Genomic DNA, 21,751 nt, shown 5'->3' with positions numbered 1-21,751 from the left:
TGTTCAAAATGTAAATGAGCAGGCATTGGTTCAGCTCAGTACTGTTCTGGTTAAATGTGTAATCTCACCCAAGCGCTACTCTGGTTAATCATTCAGGATCAGGGCAGCTACCGCTGTAGCCTAATGTGGTCTAGCCATCCCTACCTGACAAGCCCTAGGCCACTAGACTTCATCTGCTCATAAATCATTCATGTAGCCCAATGTGTCGATAATCAACGCTCACCATGGCTTAATCTCAGAAGATATTCATCCTCATGCACATATAGTTGGTAGTAAACGGTAAATGGTTGGCATTTATATAGCGCCATACAATTGGTCAGATGCTTTACATTCACCCATTCACACACACTCATACTCACACACCAGCGGCGATGGGCTGCCATGCAAGGCGCCGACCAGCTCGTCAGGAGCAATTGGGGATTAAGTGTCTTGCTCAGCGACACTTCGACACACCCAGGGCGGGATCAAACTGGCAACCCTCCGACTGCCAGATGACTACACTTACCTCCTGAGCCAGTATCACCCCCAATGGTGGTGGTGAGCATGCATGTGTTGCAGTAATATGGTAGTAGAGTACAAACTACTCTGAGATGATTCCTTTGCTTTATTCAAATATGCTTTATTCAAAGACAAAACACAAAGGAAAAATAACTTATCATTGTTATTCATCCTAGAGGTTAAAACAAGCAGCAAAAGCAGTTGTTCGGGATGTCTGTTTAATTTCTTTTTGCAGTACTTTTGGGGAACATGAAATCACATTCATTAAACAAGAGTGCATAATACTCCTGAAATCATAGTCATTAGACAGGAGTGCACTATATTCATGAAATCACACTCATTAGACAGGAGTGCACTATACTCATGAAATCAGTCATTAAACAGGAGTGCATTATTCTCCTGAGGAAAATGAAGCTGAAAGAAAATTATTATAAGTTCAGAACTCCCAAATATTATTGCAGTAAATCTGATTGTATGTGGTGGTGTTGCAGTAAATATAATTGTATAACGATTGGAGTCTCTGTGATTGAACTATTTTTGTTCACTTTTGTAAATTGACCATTGGAATGTGGTTATTTTTATGTTTTTGTCACTGTATTAGGAAGGCAACTTGAACAAAAACTTGTGAAAAGAATGTAAAAGGACTTCAAAATACTCTAAAGTGATTCATTTGCTTTATTCAAAGATTACAATACAAGTAAAACACAAAGGACAAATAACTTGTCATTCATCCTAGAGGTTAAAACAAACAGCAAAAGCAGTTGTTCGGGATGTCTGTTTCATTTGTTCTTGCAGTACCTTTGGGGAAGATGAAATCACAGTCATTAAACAGGAGCGCATTATACTCCTGAGGAGAATTAAGCTCAAAGAAAATTATTTTAAGGCCAGAACTCCCAAGCTTTTAATGAAGAAATAAGCCATGTTTTTAGATGACCAGAAAGTTCAAAACCTAATGTGTTAATAAAGTCAATAAAGTTTAAAAAAATTAAGTAGAACATTTAAATCTGTCACCAAAAGATAAGGCCAGAGCAGCTATACTACCTAGAGGCCCCACTGTGTTTCACTGATTGGTTGGAAACTTAAGAACTTTTAGAGAGATACAGTGGCTTTCCATTGTATTTTGACCCTTTTGCCATTTTCTCATTATGTTGCTTCAGAGTTTGAATCTCAGGAAACGTAATTCATATAAATTAATCTCATATTGACAACTTACTCTTTACAGTAATTCAAAATAAAATAAACAATCTCTTGATTGGATTCAGGTCCTTTGCAATGCCCAGCCTGTAGCAAAGAGCCAACAATTTACTCCAATCAAACTTGAAATGTATACCAGGGGCAAAAGGGCTGCATTAGTGACAACATCTTAGAGTAAATTGTTTTTTCTGGTCAAAACCGAATATCACCAGACCACACTTTTGTTAAGTAACAAGGATGTTGTTTCAGAAACCCCTTTGTCCACTCCCTGTCTGAGACAGGTCTTATGAATATAAATGTAGTTATGTTATCCAGTATTGCATATTGTATGACCATGCTTATACTTTTTTCACCTGAACTAATTTTAATTTGCCCAGATGTAAATATGAATATACCGTATAAATATGCATTGTTGTGGCAGCATGTTTGCCTCAAAGCAAGAAGATCCTGGGTTCGAGTGTGGAGTCTGCATGTTCTCCCCATGTCTGTTTGGGTTTCTTCCAGCTATTCTTGTTTCCTCCCACAGTCCAAAGACAAGGTGGTTATGTTAACTGGCAAGACTAAAGTGCCCCCAAGTGAACCCACGTGCCCTGCGATAGATTAGAGACCTGTACAGGCCTCCTGCCTTTTGGCCAATGCACACTGGAACAGGCTCCAGCACCCCCATGAGGCAGATCAAGAACAAGTGGGTATAGATAATGAATGGATGGATGGTAAGTCTTGAGTAAGTTGTGTAAGTGAGAAATATTAATTTCTCTCATGAAATGAATAAATGAACAAACTTTGAGGCAACAAAATGTAAAAACTGTGCAAGGTTTTGAAATACTTTAAATCACTGTACCTAAAATCCTGTGCTTAACATATAAAAGTGACATGAACACAAAGTAAAATATATATTTAATATTTACAATATATATATGCTTTCACTCAATTTGTTGCAAAGGTAAAGAAAACATTTTCACTACTAATAATTACAGCATATCAGAAAAGATCTTACCATACATAAAATCTTACCATCCCAAAAATATGACAAAAGCAACCAATCCAATGAGTCCGCCAGTTACCATGGTTGCAGACTGTATGATGTAGGGTGTACCTGCAGGATTGGTGAAGAGAAGACGCATGATATGAAAGAATGAGCTGATGCTTAATCACCTCAAGCTATGTAGCGTGTCTATAGAAATATTATACAGAGCTACCCTTGTTTTTATTGTGTTAAACACAGATCTCTCCCTTTAAACAGCCAGATCCAGAATTATTGGCACCCTTGATAAAAATGTAGTGCTGCTGCCTCAGGAGATCTGGGCGGCAGCAAATGTTCATTTAAAAAAACTAAAAAACAAGTACCCCTTTCCAGAGCTGACTGAAATACTAGCAGTTATTTACCCACTTAAGCCATATTATGTGAGAAATAGTTAGCGATGCATGACATAAAGAATAACCACAGTTTCTGACTTTTGCAAATTAGCTACCAGTTTAGCTAGACAGTGGTCTCCAACCCTGGTCCTGGAGAGCTACTGGGTCTGCTGGTTTTCGTTCTTACCCTGCAATTAACTGTAATCAACTGCTCTAATTTAATTAATTAATTCACCTCACCTGGTTACCTGGGTCTCAACAGGTGCTGATTTTAAGGTGAAAACAAAAACCAGCAGACCCAGTAGCTCTCCAGGACCAGGGTTGGAGACCCCTGCTCTAAGAGGAGAGGGCACACAAACGGGAGGAGGTAATGTCACTGGTGTGTTTCTGTCCGCAGTGCAGAAGTAATGTCACTGGTGTGTTTCTGTCCGCAGTGCAGAATGTGGGCAGTTCAAGTGGATTTATGCACTTGCCACGCTGTATGCGTTTGGTGTGGGCTGGAATGCTTGGAGGTCGGAAATTTTAACGAGGACATTTTGACCTCCCACTCAGCTCTGTTGTGTTTTTTTGTTGTTGTTTTTTTGTGCGATTTCATATATGCGTAAAACATATGGTTAACAGACTCGTCACATTGTAGGTTAGCTTCTGTTCTACCCAGTACATTGACGAGAATTTAACTGAAACCAATATTAACAGGCACAGCACACTTGCATTCTCGTTGTCTCGCTGTTCTGGCACCAATATACCTGAAAAATATTTTGGTAAGGCAAACACACGATTCAAATCAATCCTGAAAATGTCAAGCTCTGTTGAGTTGCGTGAGCATATTATATATCTTTCCAGCTTGCTGTAGCAGCATTGCCCAGTGTTATAAAAACAAGAAAGTCAGGCTTTTTTAATCTACGAATGGTTAAAGATAGGATTTGGGGAAGGAAATCTGATCCTAGATCCGATGGGGCAACTTCTCCCCGGAGTGCAACAACAGAAAAAAATATGACAGATTATTACAAGATCATTTCAATAGCTGCTGACAACACACGTTAGCTAAATATGTTTGCAAGCTAATATAATGAATTCAACAAATTACTAGGAAAATCTGGTTGTCTCTGCTCGGGAGCTAAGATTTGGTCATAGGTAGATTTTCCAGCAGGACAATGACTCCCAACATACACAGAGAAAACAAGTGAAAACAACATCCATGTTCTGCAATAGCCATCTCAAATCCTGAGGAATGGTCCTTCCAAATGTGTTCTCTAACCCTATCACAAATAGTAGGAAAATATTGTGAAACCGTGTTTTTAATACTTTTGAACACAAGTAAGACGACTGCTAGATTCCATTGAATCATTCCTAAAGTACACTACTTTACACATGTTGGTATTATTACCATAACGGTATTATTATTATCAGTTTACAGTATTTTTTGTGCATATTCATCACAGGTGCCAACACTTCTGGACCTAACTGTATATGGATAAACAGCCATGTACAATTATTAATAAGATAAAGTAAGCTAAACTATATATTTTACCCCTTGCTTTTGCCCAGAAGACACAGGACTGTTTTCTGACCTGGAAAAAATGAAATTTCATTAAAATGTGGTATATGGATAGTACGGTGCATGTGTGTATGTAGAATTAATTAAATATGGAATGAAATACAAGGCAAGACCAGTACATTCAGCTTACAAGTAAGGTCATTTGAGAGGTCACACAGATTAATTCAAAGAACCCCATCTAACACCGATGCCAAAAACAGCTTTTGTTTTGGAAACCATTATAAAAAGATTTAGTTGGTCCCCAAACCCTCAACTGTTTAAATGTAAGATTATATTTAAATGCTGTCCAGTTATATATTTGCCATAACATTCACTGGCTGCAGTTTAAATTCTTAAACTTTTATTTGGGCTGTTAACCCAGTTCTAACTGAACAAGCGGAATGGTTTTGGTCATTTTTGTGACAGTGGGTCAACATTTTGTTCAGCCCAAGGTTGCCTTCAACTTCACACAGGATGATGTACCACTGTATGATATTTTCTAGCATGTTATTGACATTATTAAATATTGTTATATAAAAGGTACCCTGAAATATCCTGTTAGCTTGTACAGTAACATGAGGGCAGTAGACAACATGGCTTCATATGATTATGACATTACTGTTGTTTTTGTTAAATGAAACTATTATGAGCAGTGCTTACCCTTCCCCACTGATTGACAGCACGTAGTATGATGTAGTAGTCTCGGCCAGGCAGTAAAGGAGCATTATAGTACTCGCCGTAATAGCGTTGGTCCCCCAAAGTGAAGCTCAGCTCTCTTCCTATGTCCACCACTGGAATCTGCGCTGCCACATAAAGTCCCATGGGCCTCTGCCTGTGGTAGTGTGACTCACTCACAGATCTACAGTCGAACGCTACAGGTCTCTCAAGGGGCACCACAAAGACCTGGTACACACTACAAGCACAGAGGAAAATAACAATCACAGTAGGCTGAAACCAAAATGAAACCAAAAAATGTGTAGAGCAACATTTCACTTTTTCATTTTAAATAATCAAACTGTTATTGTGGAGAACAAAGTCTTTTTATTGGTTCAAACAAGGATTGATTTGTATTTGGGTTAGGGTTCCTTGTACACCCCCATGGGCCTTTTCTTTTTATGTATTTTATATGCAAATACATTTAAAGTAAGTAAATAAATAGACAAATTAATTAATCACAAAAAACACAGTTTGAAGTGAACTGTTTGCATTTGCCGAAAGCCTCAAAGGACTAGCTTAGACTAGACTGATTAGCCCTAACGCTAACATCAGCCTGCTCTCCATCAAGGTGTATTGCAGATCTTCAAAAACTGCTACAGCCATGTATAATGTCCACTGCATTTGAAACAACATGCACCACTGAGTAGATTGAGTAAGATCTCTCAAAGAGGCACATTCATAATCTTAGAGTATTGCACCGTACAGTGTATTAGCAATTTTGGATATTAAAGTCAAAGGCAATATACTGACAGATGTGGCACTTTTCTAAAGCATGCTTCATGCATACATGAATTTGCGACCACATATCTTGTATCACTCTTTCAACACAGCTTCTCCATAAACTGTACATACAGCATCAGTACATACAGTGGGCTCCAGAATTATTAGCACCCTTGATAAATGATGCATGGGGGCGACATGGCTCAGGCAGTAAGAGCAGTCGTCTGGCAGTCGGAGGGTTGCCGGTTCAATCCCCCGCCCGGCCTGTGTCGAAGTGTCCCTGAGCAAGACACCCAACCCCCAAATGCTCCTGACAAACTGGTCGGCGCCTTGCATGGCAGCCAATCGCCGTCGGTGTGTGAGTGTGTATGAATGGGTGAATAAGAAGCATCAATTGTACAGTGCTTTGGATAAAGGCGCGATATAAATGCCAACCATTTACCATGCAATGGAATCAAACAAAGTCTGACATTTTTCAATTCATCTTCTATTTTACATTTTTGGTCTAATTTAACTTTTATAAACTACAGCCATTTAGATTTTTGTGGGAAAAAGTCAAATTTCTTAGCGATATCCATAACACTGTAAGGGTGCAACATAGCCATACCCAAATCAGTTGTCATTGTAGTAGAGCTGCGAAATGGCATTGAGATTGGTTCTGAAACTCTGTTTTACACGAGAGTGGACCACCGCAAACACATAACGCACTTAGTAAAAAAAAAAAAATAATAGTTTCACCTTTTAGGGGAATTTCTGGGATTTTTCACTGCATGGCATTCTTTTTCTTGATTTTCCAGCCACCAAGGCTAATCTCTCACTAAACCAGCTCACCACTGTCATAGCCAATCCATGCACATCTCCTCTCACCCTCCTTCAGTTGACCATAGAGCATACCAGTTCAGTGTATTGGACACATGCTTTTCAGATACAGCAACGAATGAAAATGGGGCTTTGCCCAATTTTTTGCATATCAAATATAAATAGATAAGCAAGGTAGTGAACAGAAGTGAACACAGACACAAGTTGCATCATAGTTATGACTGACCATATTTGTCTTATTATATTTTCAAGGTGGAAATCCTGCATGGTATGCCGCTAATTTTCTCCACATACATTTGTTATCATTACAAGAATTGGATGAGGCTGGCTTTAAAGTAAACTAAGATGTGTGATCATCTTTGCTCGGATGTAATCAGTCATTTTGCAGTGACAATTGTAGCAGTCACAGCTAAACTCAGTGCTAATAATCCTCTCTTTCAAGTGGGTCTACAGTCACCTCTACAGACTATCGCTAAACAGGGAATGTGGTTGATTTTTTTTTTGGGTGCCAGCAAACCAATAATGGATGGCTTCAGTTCACTGAATGCATACGACTCTTTCCATGGATATATTCCAAGATTTTCTTAGGCCCAGATTTTGTCCTCGAATTATGTTATGATTAATGTATCCTCTCAGGTTATAGTCCTGATGGGCTGTAAGCCAACATGCTCTTGAGTCAGTAACAAGAGTTAGTGGAATGAATGGCCATAGACCCTACCAGGGCAGGTACCCTCCACTTTAATGTCAGAACTGAATGGCAATCTTTCCCTATTAAATGTTATTAAAGGCACGATTTTGATTAACCTCTGCTCAGCATACAAAACACAGAAGTGTAAAATGACCATTACCTTATAGGGTCCAGTGTGTTGATTGATCTACGTAGCCTAAGAGAAGGCAGAGGAACCTCTACATCTCTGAATACAACCTCAGGTACAGGCGGAGCTAAGAAACAACAAATAAAACATCACAAACTATGATACTCCTAAATTGTCCAAAATTAATTACTCATCAGCACTAAAAATCATAAAATTATATGTACTGATATATACAGAGGTGGTCAAATTTGTTAGTACCCTTAAGCTCATCAAGATAATGCTTTATTCTTCTTGAAAAGCGATTAAATGAAAAGCTATTTTGTCATGTATACTTAAAAATAAAATAAATAAAGCAAAGAAGTTGTGAAAAGAGATGAATTATTTCTTATTCTGCAAAGATATTGTAAAATGGCCAAGACATATTTGTTGGTACCCCATAGAAAAGATAATAAATATAGTGATATTTCAAACTAATTACTAATGTGTACCACATTGAACATGGACCAGAGAAAGCAAAGGAGAGAGTTGTCTGAGGAGATCAGAAAGAAAATAATAGACAAGCATGGTAAAGGCAAAAGCAACTAGACCATCTCCAAGCAGCTTGATGTTCCTGTGAAAGCAAAAGGAATATAAGTGATGGTTAACAGTATGCACATTGGAGGGTGGCCTGTAGCGTAGTGGTTAAGGTACATGACTGGGACATGCAAGGTCGGTGGTTCAATCCCCAGTGTAGCCGCGATAAGATCCGCACAGCCGTTGGGCCCTTGAGCAAGACCCTTAATCCTACATTGCTCCAGGGGAGGATTGTCTCCTGCTTAGTCTAATCAATTGTACGTCGCTCTGGATAAGAGTGTCTGCCAAATGCCAATAATGTAATGTAGTGCACAATTTTCTGCTGTGATCCAAATTTACAAGAAATAGGAGAGAATTGTGATCCCACTGAAGTATAGGCCCCTCCCTATTGGAACAGCAAGGCCAATTCCTTTGGTTTTGCAAAACACAAAACACGAATACGTTTGGGGTTGAGATAAAAAGATGAATACGAGAGAATTTCAGCTTTTATTTCCTGGTATTTACACCCAGATGACTTACAACATAGCACCTTTGGTAACAGACCACCCAATTCTTAGGTGAGAAAAAGTATGGGAACAGATCGTTTTTAAGTAAATGAAAGTAAACAACACTAAATATTTGGTAGCATATCCCTAAACTGTTGCATTCTTCTTTTGTGATGCTTTTCCAGGTTTTTACTGCAGCAGTTGTTGTTGGTTTTGGGCGTTTTTTTTTCATTCAATCTCCTCTTCAGGAGGTGTAATGCATGCTCAATTGGGTTAAGGTCTGTTGATTGACCTGGCCAGTCAAAAACCTTTTATTCTTTCTCCCTAATGAAGTCCTTTGTTGTGTTGGCAGTATGTTTTGGGTCATTGTCTTGCTGCATGATGAAGTTCCTCCCAATTAGTTTGGATGCATTTCTCTGTAAGTTGGCAGGCAGAATGTTTTTGCAGACTTTTGAATTCATCCTGCTGCTACCATCATGAGTTACATCATCAATAAAGATTAGTGAGCCCACTCCAGAAGCAGCCATGCAAGCCCAAGCCATGACACTTCCTCCACCATGCTTCACAGATAAGCTTGTATGTTTTGGATCATGAGCAGATCCCTTCTTTCTCCACACTTTGGCTTTTAATGGCACTACAAGATGAAATGTTATGTGATGTTGGTATATTTGAACTTGCTTAAGAATAAAGCCATGTATTAGGGATGCCATATTAAAATGCACCAGAAACCTCCAAATTGTTTCAGAACAAAAGGCCAGGGGACATCTGAACCCCCCCGCCCCCCTGGTAGATTATGTAAAAATATAATCTACACTACACACCCTCACATTATACCATAGTAAAAATATAATCTATACAACATACCCTCACAGTATACCATAATAAAAATATAATCTATACAACATACCCTCACATTATACCATAATAAAAAATATCAACTGTTTTTATCAGTCTGTTGTGATAGCTTGCCTCACTGCACTGACCCTTTAGAATTGCTTTACATGAAAGATCTCTTCATAAATACTGCCTTTAAGGTCATATAAGGGAAGGAACAAAGGGCATTTGTACCTTGGATGCTGGTGTTGGCTGAAATGATTGAGGAGAACCCGGCAGAGAGCGCAGTGATGTTAATAGTGTAGTTTGTGCCAGGCAGCAGGTTCAGACACAGCTCCGGCCAGTCAGCGGCTGTGCTGAAGACCCTCTTTCTCTTGTACTGGAATGTTCTCTGATAGTCCCTGGATCCCACAATTTGGACCTGTATTAGAGACAGCGATAGGCATCAGCCTCACACATAGATTGATTTCAGTAAATTATTTGTTATTAACATATTAAACAGGTAAGTATGCCTAACTGTCATTTACAGTGGCAATCTGAGGTGGCAATAGTATTTAAAAACTGTGCCAATTTTGAGATTGACTGAAATGACTGAAATCCTATCAAAAATGTTTTGAAATACTGGGCCCTGGTTACGACCCTCACCTTCGTTTGACTTTGTTTCACTGCTCTCCATTGCCCTGCCTGCCTGGATTCCGATCACCACCTGTTCCTTCAGTACGAACTGTGTATCCTGTGTTGTTCCCGATTAGTGGCGATTAAACCTGGATTGTCTGATCTTGAAAATAAATATCTATTTCCTACCAGTTCTGCACATGGTTCCAGATATTCCACGTACTGTGCAAAAGTTTTAGGCAGGTGTGAAAAACTGCTGTAAAGTAAGAATGCTGTCTCGGCCAAGGAAACTTAGTGCAGCAGATGAAAGACACATCATGCTTACTTCCCTTCACAATCGGAAGAAGTCCAGCAGTGCCATCAGAAACCAGTGGGACCCAGGTACACCCATCTGCTGTGCAGAGAAGTCTGGTCAGAAGTGGTCTTCATGGAAGAATTGCGGCCAAAAAGCCATACCTCCGACATGGAAATAAGGCCAAGAGACTCAACTGTGCAAGAAAACACAGGAACTGGGGTGCAGAAAAATGGCAGCAGGTTCTCTGGACTGATGAGCTAAAATGTGAAATATTTGGCTGTAGCAGAAGGCAGTTTGTTCACAGAAGGGCTGGAGAGCGGTACAAGAATGAGTGTTCCTTGCACATTCGGGGCTGGAGTTGGGGATTTGGACAGAATTAATGGTCTCCTCAATGCTGAGAAGTACAGGCGGATACTTACCAATTATGCAATACCATCAGGGAGGCATCAGATTGGCCCCAAATTTATTCTGCAGCAGGACAATGACTCCAAACATACAGCCAATGTCATTAAGAACTATCTTCAGCATTAAGAAGAACAAGGAGTCCTGGAAGTGATGGTATGGCCCCCACAGAGCCCTGATCTCTCCATGAAGAGACAGAAGCATTTGAGGCTGCCTAAATTCACAGAACTGTGGCTAGTTCTCCAAGATGTTTTGAACAACCTACCTGCCGAGTTCCTTCAAATCTGTGTGCAAGTATTCCTAGAAGAATTGATGCTGTTTTGAAGGCAAAGAGTGGTCACACTAAATATTGATTTAATTTAGATCTGTTCTTCTGTTCATAAATTGTGTTAATTGATAAAAAGAAACTATTTTAAAGCATTCTTATTTTACAGATTTTTTTCACACCTGCCTAAAACCTTTGCACAGTACTGTTTGTTATTCAAAGAAGAAAAGTTTTTTGAACTGCTAACAGTATTGCTGGGCTGAATGGCCTGTTCTCGACATTGCCTTATGTTATGTTATGTTATGTTATGTAGTACAATTAACCATTAAAGTGTTTTTGGGTTACAGTATTCCATTCAATAAATGAATAGCACAGCAGGTATTTCTGGATAATGAGTTCATCTTTTTTGTTCAGAAATTATACTATACATGTACTGGCTATTGGCTTGACATTCCTTATGCAGTTGCTGTATTGGGATTATGTGCACAGAGGGTTTGGCGGAATTCTATATGCATGCCCTTCAATAGTCCAATTACATTTGATTGAATCAGCCCCCATTTAGGACATTTGAGCTGGACACCGGGGTTAACCCCCATGCTTTTTTAAAAGGTCACTAGATCTTCAGTTATACAGTGCATCCGGAAAGTATTCACAGCGCTTCACTTTTCCCACATTTTGTTATGTTACAGCCTTATTCCAAAATGGAATTAATTCTTTTTTTCCCTCCAAATTCTACACACAATACCCCATAATGACGACGTGAGATTTTTGCAAATTTATTAAAAATAAAAAACTAAGAAATCACAGCCTTTGCCATGAAGCTCAAAATTGAGTTCAGGTGCATCCTATTTCCACTGATCAACCTAGAGATGTTAATACAGCTTAATTGGAGTCCACCTGTGGTAAATTCAGTTGATTGGAAATTATTTGGAAAGGCACACACCTGTCTATATAAGGTCCCACAGTTGACAGTGCATGTTGGAGCACAAACCAAGCATGAAGTCAAAGGAATTGTCTTGAGGCACAAATCTGGGGAAGGGTACAGAAAAATTTCTGCTGCTTTGAAGGTCCCAATGAGCATAGTGGCCTCCATCATCCGTAAATGGAAGAAGTTCGAAACCACCAGGACTCTTCCTAGAGCTGGCCGCCCGTCTAAACTGAGCAATCGGGAGAGAAGGGCCTTAGTCAGGGAGGTGACCAAGAACCCGATGGTCACTCTGTCAGAGCTCTAGCATTCCTCTGTGGAGAGAGGAGAACCTTCCAGAAGGACAACCATCTCTGCAGCAATCCACCAATCAGGCCTGTATGGTAGTGGCCAGACGAAAGCCACTCCTTAGTAAAAGGCACATGGCAGCCCACCTGGAGTTTGCCAAAAGGCACCTGAAGGACTCTCAGACCATGAGAAACAAAATTCTCTGGTCTGATGAAACAAAGATTGAACTCTTTGGCGTGAATGCCAGGCGTCATGTTTGGAGGAAACCAGGCACCGCTCTTCACCTGGCCAATACCATCCCTACAGTGAAGCATGGTGGTGGCAGCATCATGCTGTGGGGATGTTTTTCAGCGGCAGGAACTGGGAGACTAGGATTGAGGGAAAGATGAATGCAGCAATGTACAGAGACATCCTGGATGAAAACCTGCTCCAGAGCGCTCTTGACCTCAGACTGGGGCGACGGTTCATCTTTCAGCAGGACAATGACCCTAAGCACACAGCCAAGATATCAAAGGAGTGGCTTCAGGACAACTCTATGAATGTCCTTGAGTGGCCCAGCCAGAGCCCAGACTTGAATCCGATTGAACATCTCTGGAGAGATTTGAAAATGACTGTGCACCGACGCTCCCCATCCAACCTGATGGAGCTTGAGAGGTGCTGCAAAGAGGAATGGGCGAAACTGCCCAAAGATAGGTGTGCCAAGCTTGTGGCTTGGATCATATTCAAAAAGACTTGAGGCTGTAATTGCTGCCAAAGGTGCATCAACAAAGTATTGAGCAAAGGCTGTGAATACTTATGTACATCTGATTTTGTAGTTTTTTATTTTTAATAAATTTGCAAAAATTTCAAAAAAACTTCTTTCATGTTGTAATTATGGGGTGTTGTGTGTAGAATTTTGATGAAAAAAATGAATTTATTCCATTTTGGAATAAGGCTGTAACATAACAAAATGTGGGAAAAGTGAAGCGCTGTGAATACTTTCCGGATGCAGTGTAACTGAGTCAGGACCAACAGAAAACGCTGGATAGATCACACACACAGCATAGTGGTCAGCCACAGCACTGGGGTATTTGGTTTTGACTTGGTCTGGACGGATGAGTGGTTCCGACTGGCCCACCAGCAGCAACTCAACACTTCCAGCAGAAACCCAGTTTTGGATTTTGTCTTCCATCTTACTGGGAAAATATGTATTATGTAGCATAAATATACAACTTCCTGGATACATTTGAGCAGTATGGCAGCCTGTTTACTGCAATATGATGATCATTTTAAATGTTATATTCTGTTTTTACGGAACTTGATATTTGTCCTCAACATGCCATATGGATAGCCACTTAAACGTCAACTATTACTTTTAGAATTTACTCTTAACAATGTACAAACTAAACTAAGATACAACTTCCAAACTGGGGGGGCATCAAAACATTGTCATATAGAAACACAGAAATGAAATATTACTGTATAATCCTCTCCTTGTCCATCATATCTTTCTGCTTTCCATCGTAGACACTTCTCATTGAAAATCAGCAGCTTGCTGATCGCAGGCTTGATTTCTGTTATTGACAGGAAATAAGAAAAGACATGTTCTTGGGGGCTCAACATCAGAGACTATACACTTATTACAGTTTTTCTCAATTGCTTATACACGTTTTCTGAAAGCATAGCTCATGTTCTTAAAACTCCAAGCACAAATCCAAAAACTCACACATGAAACCCAAAACTCCACAAATCTCTTGAAAAAGCAAACACTGCATTCAAAACAATGTTACATCTTCTCAAAATGATTTTTTTTTCTGTCTTCAAATGACACACACACCATCAAATGAATAGACATTTCTAAGAACCAATTGAACACTGATGTGCTCAGTGGAAAACACTATGATGAGAGGAAAACACTACTATGATAATCTTTTGCATTTTCAGTGTTACACTATATGCTTCAGCAGCTATACGAATCCAGCCCTGATATGCTTCAGCAGCTGTATGAATCCAGCCCTGATATGCTTCAGCAGCTGTACGAATCCAGCCCTGATATGCTTCAGCAGCTATACGAATCCAGCCCTGATATGCTTCAGCAGCTATACGAATCCAGCCCTGATATGCTTCAGCAGCTGTACGAATCCAGCCCTGATATGCTTCAGCAGCTGTACAAATCCAGCCCTGATATGCTTCAGCACCTCTACGAATCCACAAATCCAGCCCTGATATGCTTCAGCAGCTGTATGAATCCAGCCCTGATATGCTTCAGCAGCTGTACAAATCCAGCCCTGATATGCTTCAGCACCTCTACGAATCCACGAATCCAGCCCTGATATGCTTCAGCAGCTGTATGAATCCAGCCCTGATATGCTTCAGCAGCTGTACAAATCCAGCCCTGATATGCTTCAGCAGCTATACGAATCCAGCCCTGATATGCTTCAGCAGCTGTATCAGCACATGCTTCCTCCATTGCTTGTAGGAGGGGTATGAGCTCATAGGGCCTGCGTTCATATACCTTCCAACGCCAAGCTGAGAAAAAACTCCTCAATAGGGTTGAGAAATGGAGAAGATGGTGGTAGATAAAGACTGCAAAAACGTTGGTGCTCGATGAACCAGTTGCGGACCAGAACAGCTCGGTGGAAACTTACGTTGTCCCAGATGACAACGTACCTGGGCTGCTCTGGGCCATCCATCTGCTCGGCTGGAGTGAGGATGTTGTGGAGTGTGTTCAGTATTGTAGGGGCCAAAGTTTGAATGGTGATAGAGGACGCCTTGGTGATTTATAGCTGTGCACATGGTGATGTTCCCCCCTTGCTGGCCAGGAACCTCAACAATGGTGCGCTGGCCGATGACGTTCCCCATTGCCACTATTACTCTGCCTCTCTCTGCAAAGTTGGCATCCATTGTTCTCCAACACAGGAGAGCTCACCTTTGCCCCTTTCATTGCTAAAGCTGTGATTGCTCACTGAAAAGCAACAGGTATGCCTATATGAGGAGTAAATGGTCTGATTGGAGTTTAGCATTCTGAATGGTAGTGTTTTCCATGTGAACACAAAAATGGTTTATAACTGCAAAATGGGTGAAAAGCAGGAAATGTGTTTGTATTTGTGCAGAATTGGTGTAAGATAAGGTACATGAGTTTCAAGTTTTGGTCATTGTGTCTCAAGTTCCAGTGATACTGTGTAAGCAATTGAGAAAAACTGTAATGTGCAACATAAATGCACCTTTTATAAAATGAACTCAGTTTGCAGCAAAGTACGCTAGCGCTCCATTGCAACATTGTTTGTACCACTCTCTAAGCCTTAATTACCCAAATGGGTGAAGGACCTGTTGTATCTCATTTGTAGCCTTTCAAAGCGTTTGTCCGTCAGCTTGTTTCTTTTCGGAGTGAGAACAAGATTGTAGGAAATATATTGTGACAGGATAAACCCCTTGAGAGGTATCCTCTCGTTTTTGAGGGGGTCCAAAACAAATAATTACAACACAAACAGAACAATCCAATACACAACAATGACAGAACAGTCACAAACTGTGTAGTCAACAACTACAAAACAACACATGGCAGGGAAAACAATTTATAACCTTAGACTAAACATAAAAAGGAAAAGAGAAGAAAATAAAAGAAAAGGGATCAATCTATATAAAAAAGGAGATAATACTGAAAAAGAAAGGAAATAATAGTGACACAGTTAATTCCACTACTGAAAGCAATCGGATTTTAAATGAGAAAACAGAATATTTTTAAGTACATGAAAAGATGATAGCAAATGGATATTAGCAGGTAACTAATTCCAGTCACAGGGAACCCGAAACATAAAAGCTTTTTTTCCAACTTCCTTAGAGACAAAGAGGACAGTACAGAGAGCCTGCTCAGAGCTTCTCAGTGCATAGGTAGATATGTCGGGAACAAAAAATTGTTTCAGGCAGTAAGGATAGTCAAATTAATACATTTAAAAATAAATAGAGGGAGCCACCTGAGGGTGTCTAACATGTACAATGATGTGTAAGAAAGGAACAACCTAATATAAACCTACAGTAACATATAGGGTCCGGAGATCAGTTTTGGAGGCATTCTGGCATACAATGTCAGCATAGTCAATGAGTTGTAAAACAAGCACTAGCAAAAACCAGTAAAATATTTGTCTGAGGTATGGAAAATGTATTTTATTTTACTTTATTTTATTGAATTTTTACAGACATTCTTTGTAATAATTGGATTTAGCATTTCACACTTGAATTTTACTGATATTTAATTGTCTGTACTATTCCCAGTCAGCATTGACTGACAAATCCCTCTGCCTGAACAGAGCTAATTGATCCAAGTTAAATGTTTGTCCTTAACTTTTGATAGTTTCCAGGGAGTATGTTTATCCACCACTTTAGTAAGTTCAGAATAAAAGACATCCTAAGCATTTTGAGCAACGGGTATTAATTGGAATCTTTCCCATTTAATATCAATTAAATCAGAAATAGACTTGTCTGGGTCCATTTGCTTATATTGTCTAATTCTAATTAGTTTTGGCGGGGATCTTGGTACTTTTATTTTCCACACACAGTTGGCCATGGAGTGGTCAATAAAACAATCTGACAAAACACCAGCTTTTAAGATTCTATTCGAATGTGAGACAAGAATCCAGTCATTAGTATTATCCACATTATAGTGAAATAATAATCAGCACTGTCACTGTTCAAACATAAGCAAAAATACATAGTTGACCCTATATATAAGAAAAGGTTGAAAAGAAAAGACACATTCATAACAGATACAAAAAAGAAAAAAGCAGCTAAACAAACAAAGATGACATCATCAGGTAAGCAACTCATTAGGACCATTACGACAGTCCACGTTTAAGGACTACCAGCCTTACGTCATTAGCAATAGTTGTACCATTAGATCGATTAAACAGAAACGGGGGGAAAATAAATCCAATCCCCGAAATGACTCATCAAATGACATTATATAAGCTTAGTCTACAGTCGAGAGAACAATTCATCAGCGAAGAAATGACTGGTTGGGGTGTTGTACCGCAGAGATATTCTTGATTCGGGGGAATCGGCTGAGACACACCATGCCAGTCACAGTTTTCAGATTGTTCATAACCTCCCTGTCCACTAAAGATGTGTCATCATCTGGATCATTTTTATCCAGAAATGCGAAAAAGTCACTCTCCCCATCGGTGATCGGTGTTGGCCTTGGCTGACGGGGCTCATCTTCGCTGCGGAGAGGACGACATTCAGCAGTGAGTTTCATCCGATCTCTCTGTTCTCGCTCTTTTACCCAGCGCAACTTAAATATGGGTAGATTGACAGCGGCAAGCATGGCCACTGCTGAATCAAGGGTAGATGCAAAGTGTTTCTTGATCGGTTGGATGACAGCATCATGCATTCCAGCTGTCATTGGGGACAAGTTGTCCTCCAGTGTCTTGGTTTTTTCCATGAGAATTTCCAGTGTCCGTGGGAGCATCCTGAAGAAACATCCTGTTGTCTTCTCCTTGCAATATATCCGGTGCGACATTGAACAGCTTTAAGACAATACTCCGACACTTGATTCCCAGCTGAATGTTCAGTTTGTTTAGATCCGCCAAGGAGATCTCCGTCACCCTGGATACAGCATCATGGAACGAATTCCATCTTGTGGCGTTAGGGCCTAGCAACTTCCTGCATGTTGCCTCATCCACGTATTCTGAAGCTATTGTCAATTACATTCAGTGTGGGCGACACATCTGCGGTGCGGGGGTAGGATTAACTGGTGGTAGCTTGATTTGTTTGACAGCGCACCATGGACATTGGTGAAGGTAACGTCTCCCTTCTTGTCTTCCTCCTCATCGGAGTCGAACCTGGCTTGGAACTCATTGAATGCCTTGACGAAATTGGAGCCATTGTCTGTGACAGTGGCTGCCACTTTTGCACTTCGGTGCATCTACTCGAGTTCTGAAGCTATTGCATCATAAGGGTGCCTGCCTTTAAACCGCTTGCGATTGCTGCATGTTCACGCTCAAGTATCGTTGGATTTGTCCAATGTCGTCCCCATGAAGTTTCCATTTTTTGCTGACTAGATGGTGGCAGACAAATTCCAACTCCTCAAACGTCTTCTTCAACTTTTTCTCCATCCCTGCATTTTCCTCATCAAGGTATCAAGGTGAATGAATTCCTATCGGGAAAGCCTACTTTGCCACCAGACACTGGGATCTTGCTTAAACGCTGGCGATTCCACTGTCGACAGAGTCTGCATGTCCTCAACAACGTAAACTGCGACAAGCTTCTTCAACTCTCGTGGTTCACAAACAACATTTTGCAGATAGGCAAACAACATTTTGCTGCTTTCATTGCATCGCTTCATTGGCTGCAATGTTGATGCTTTGTTTCTTACTCTCTGGGTCTTTTGCAACAAGTTTGATTGTTTTGTACAAAGATTCTAAATATTTAAAGCAGGTTGGGAACCCCTGTATTATAATGATGCTTTAAAACAGGTTGGGAACCCCTGTATTACAGTGATGCTTTAAAACAGGTTGGGAGCCCGGTCGTGCCTCTATTAGATAATGTCCCAACCACACTTGCATGCAAAACACGAAAATCGCCAGCCTCGTCATTGTCAATGTACATGAAAAATCTTTTGGTAAGGCAGATTCCAATTAATCCAGAAAATCTCATTAAAATCCATTTGGTAGTTTTTATTAAAAAGATTTTAAAGTTAAAATGTTCGCATTTTCGTAACAGTTATTTTTGTGCTCTTCTACAAACAAAGCTTTTTACTGTTTCTCACGCAATTAAAACACGTCCTACTTTGAAACGGCCTTTTCCTAAAATCAGGTATTCATGTGCTACGGTTGTTATTATTTTGAGAACGAGGCCGCGTTGAAAATTAATGGTGAAAAGTTAGCTCGTCTGTTAGCCAGTGACTCTATAATGTAAGGCATTGCACAACTGCAAGCCACACGCCTCACAGAACATACAGATTGTACATTGCCTGAGCCATATGGAGCCAAAATGGAGCCATATGGAGCCTTTTGACGTCCAGGAGTGTGAATAGCAAGCAGTGTTTTTCATGTCATTTAGCTTGTGTGTCGTTCAAAGGCATACTTTGCTATCTCGATAGGCTACAACCGAACGAGACCTGGTCCATATCATTGTTTTCTCCTTGCTTGCATGACGTTACATCCCTGTCCATCTTCGCAAGCTAATATCAACCCCTGCTGAAAAAGACACCTTGAGCTAGGTTTTGCAGCTGGTTGACCAATTTGACCAGCTCCATAGGCTAATCCCAGAATCCCCATGTGTCCGATCTCAACACCGTGTACTGTAACAGTTTTATGTTCTTGGCTATTGTCGGTTGCATGTCATAAACGCAAATTCAGAAACATTTCTGTACATTAGTGAAATGTAGCCTATGCCATGGTGCTTCGTATGTCAGTTATAAGGAGAAATATGACCGATTACTGAGATTTCTGATCATTAATGCTGGGTTTTATATATATATATATACATATATATATATATATATATCCGGAGCACAGAGTGGAGGAGGGTGGTAGTGGAGTGAAGGAGTATGCATTTTCCAGCTAATGGGATGCAATCGTTGTTATGACAGACTATTTCTGACCGCTTTCAAGATGGCAGTTAGCTCAGCTAGCTGTAGTAGCAAGCGATACAACTTCCACTGTCGACAGAGTCTGCATGTCCTCAACAACGTAAGCTGCGACAAGCTTCTTCAACTCTCGTGGAGTCACAAACAACATTTTGCAGATAGGCAAAAAAGCTATAATTAAGCACGTCAACTTAAATAAAAATATTTTCTAATGCGTTACTTCCCTAGCTATCTATCTATCTATACTTCAGGCTTTTGCTGGCCTGCTGCTTTTGGATCTGATTTAGCTAAATATCAAAGGATGGATAACATCCTTTACACCACAGAAAACAGCATCTCTGGTTAGTCTGTAGCTATTATAGCCATCAAATGTCTATTGGTGTATCTTGTTGGGATAGCTAGCTCTATGCTTCTATGCTTAGCTAGCTAGTCTATATTGGCTTGCTGGTAACGTTAACATTACTAGCTAATTGCGTTAGCTAGCTAGCTATGTAACTTAATACGCTCACGCAACCCTACATAAGTTTTACCACATGCAGTGCCATGTAATTCTGGTGGAGGGAAGAAGGGTGAAACTGATGTAGGATTAGATGGATGCATTTTTTAAATATGGCGGGTAGTCTGTTAAGCACCTGTTAAGACGTGATCGTGAACACCACTACGTACCAACATATTTAAATAACAAAACAATGCACCATTTTCATTAAAAAATTTAACTGTTGAATGCAATTCATTATCTGCTTATATAAGTACGCATATCATATAATGAAATATTAAGTGTTTATAGACAAAGTTTATATAGTTTAAAGCATTTTTAATCATATAAAAACTGGTTTAAGCAGGTGGGTAGCTGAAAGTTTACCGTAGTGGGTTTGGCAGTGATCAACTCCTGCGTTCCAAATAATCTATTTGGTTGTTGATTCAAAGAGAATATTTGATTGAATCCTCAGCAGCCTGCCCTGTGGTACATGAAGTAGACCTCCATAGATACCCATAGCATGTATTAACGCATTGTATGTTGGAAGCCTTGTCAGTGCATAGGTCACGATAATGTTCTCAGTGCTTCCTGTCCGTGAATTTCCTGTCGCTACGCTTGACGGATATGACTGTACCTCTGCAGAACAGTGTTGCCGCCTGCCACCTCCCAGTGTCAGCACAGAGGGACAGATTTACTCCTCTCCAGCTCCTGTATCCTTTCTGACAGCTATGCAGCGCCACGCTCCCTGCTATGCTGCCGTTCTGCCACTCCACTTCCGTGTGCGGCAATGAGGGGGGAGGGCCGCACCTTGCTGGGGGGGGGAAAGCACATTGTGAGGGATTGTCAATAAGAAGACAGCCGAACACACTGTCTGTCTGCATGTGGATTAACCCCAATGGCCCGTATTTAGACCGTAGTGCATTTATTTATGCTCATTCCTTTTTTCCACAGTGAAATTTAAAATAAATATGGTCGCATGATATACTGTTTGAAAGCATTAAAAGTTCTATATGTATAAACTATTTTACAATGCTTTTTGTTTTCGCGACAATAGTTACTCATTTTGTAACTTGGGTGGCAAAATAAGCAGGGCAGGGACCTCACCAAAAACGTGCTAACCAGGAGAAACTTCAATGTTGTTTCCATTGTATACTTAGTAATTCTCTGGAGGAATTATCATTTTTGTACATTTCACATTTTGCGTACTTGTACAAAAGTACTTGTTTTGTATAAGCAGTCATACCAGTAGTACCAGTAAAGCAGTCATAAAGACAATTTGTGTAGACAATGCCCACTCCATGTCAAACCACTAGTCCAAAACCACTCTCAAAAGTTTTTTTTATTCCCAAATCACAACTATATAGGTCAGAG

The 21,751-nt window shown here is 40.2% G+C and overlaps 1 protein-coding gene across 7 annotated transcripts in view; it reads right to left on the bottom strand.

Moving 5' to 3' along the window:
* Positions 1-1,159: 1,159 nt before the first annotated feature.
* Positions 1,160-21,751, bottom strand: part of susd1 (sushi domain containing 1) — a 56,890-nt gene continuing 36,298 nt past the window's right edge. For 6 of the 7 annotated variants that reach the window (XM_061260677.1, XM_061260680.1, XM_061260683.1 and 3 more), the window contains 8 exons: positions 21,015-21,191; positions 13,797-13,891; positions 9,783-9,969; positions 7,690-7,783; positions 5,246-5,498; positions 4,580-4,619; positions 2,707-2,788; positions 1,160-1,296 (listed from right to left, as the gene is read on the bottom strand). In XM_061260677.1, the coding sequence (XP_061116661.1) occupies positions 1,278-1,296; positions 2,707-2,788; positions 4,580-4,619; positions 5,246-5,498; positions 7,690-7,783; positions 9,783-9,969; positions 13,797-13,891; positions 21,015-21,191 (947 nt within the window). In that variant the 3' untranslated portion in view covers positions 1,160-1,277. Of the gene's footprint in view, positions 1,297-2,689; positions 2,789-4,579; positions 4,620-5,245; positions 5,499-7,689; positions 7,784-9,782; positions 9,970-13,796; positions 13,892-21,014; positions 21,192-21,751 lie in introns of all 7 variants that reach the window. The other variant, XM_061260678.1, reaches the window with a different exon arrangement.

The sequence above is a fragment of the Conger conger genome, chromosome 11, assembly GCF_963514075.1.
Source record: "Conger conger chromosome 11, fConCon1.1, whole genome shotgun sequence".
NCBI classification, from domain to species: domain Eukaryota; kingdom Metazoa; phylum Chordata; class Actinopteri; order Anguilliformes; family Congridae; genus Conger; species Conger conger.
The sequence above is the reverse complement of the archived record's forward strand: the minus strand, read 5'-3'. Positions and strand labels throughout refer to the sequence as shown.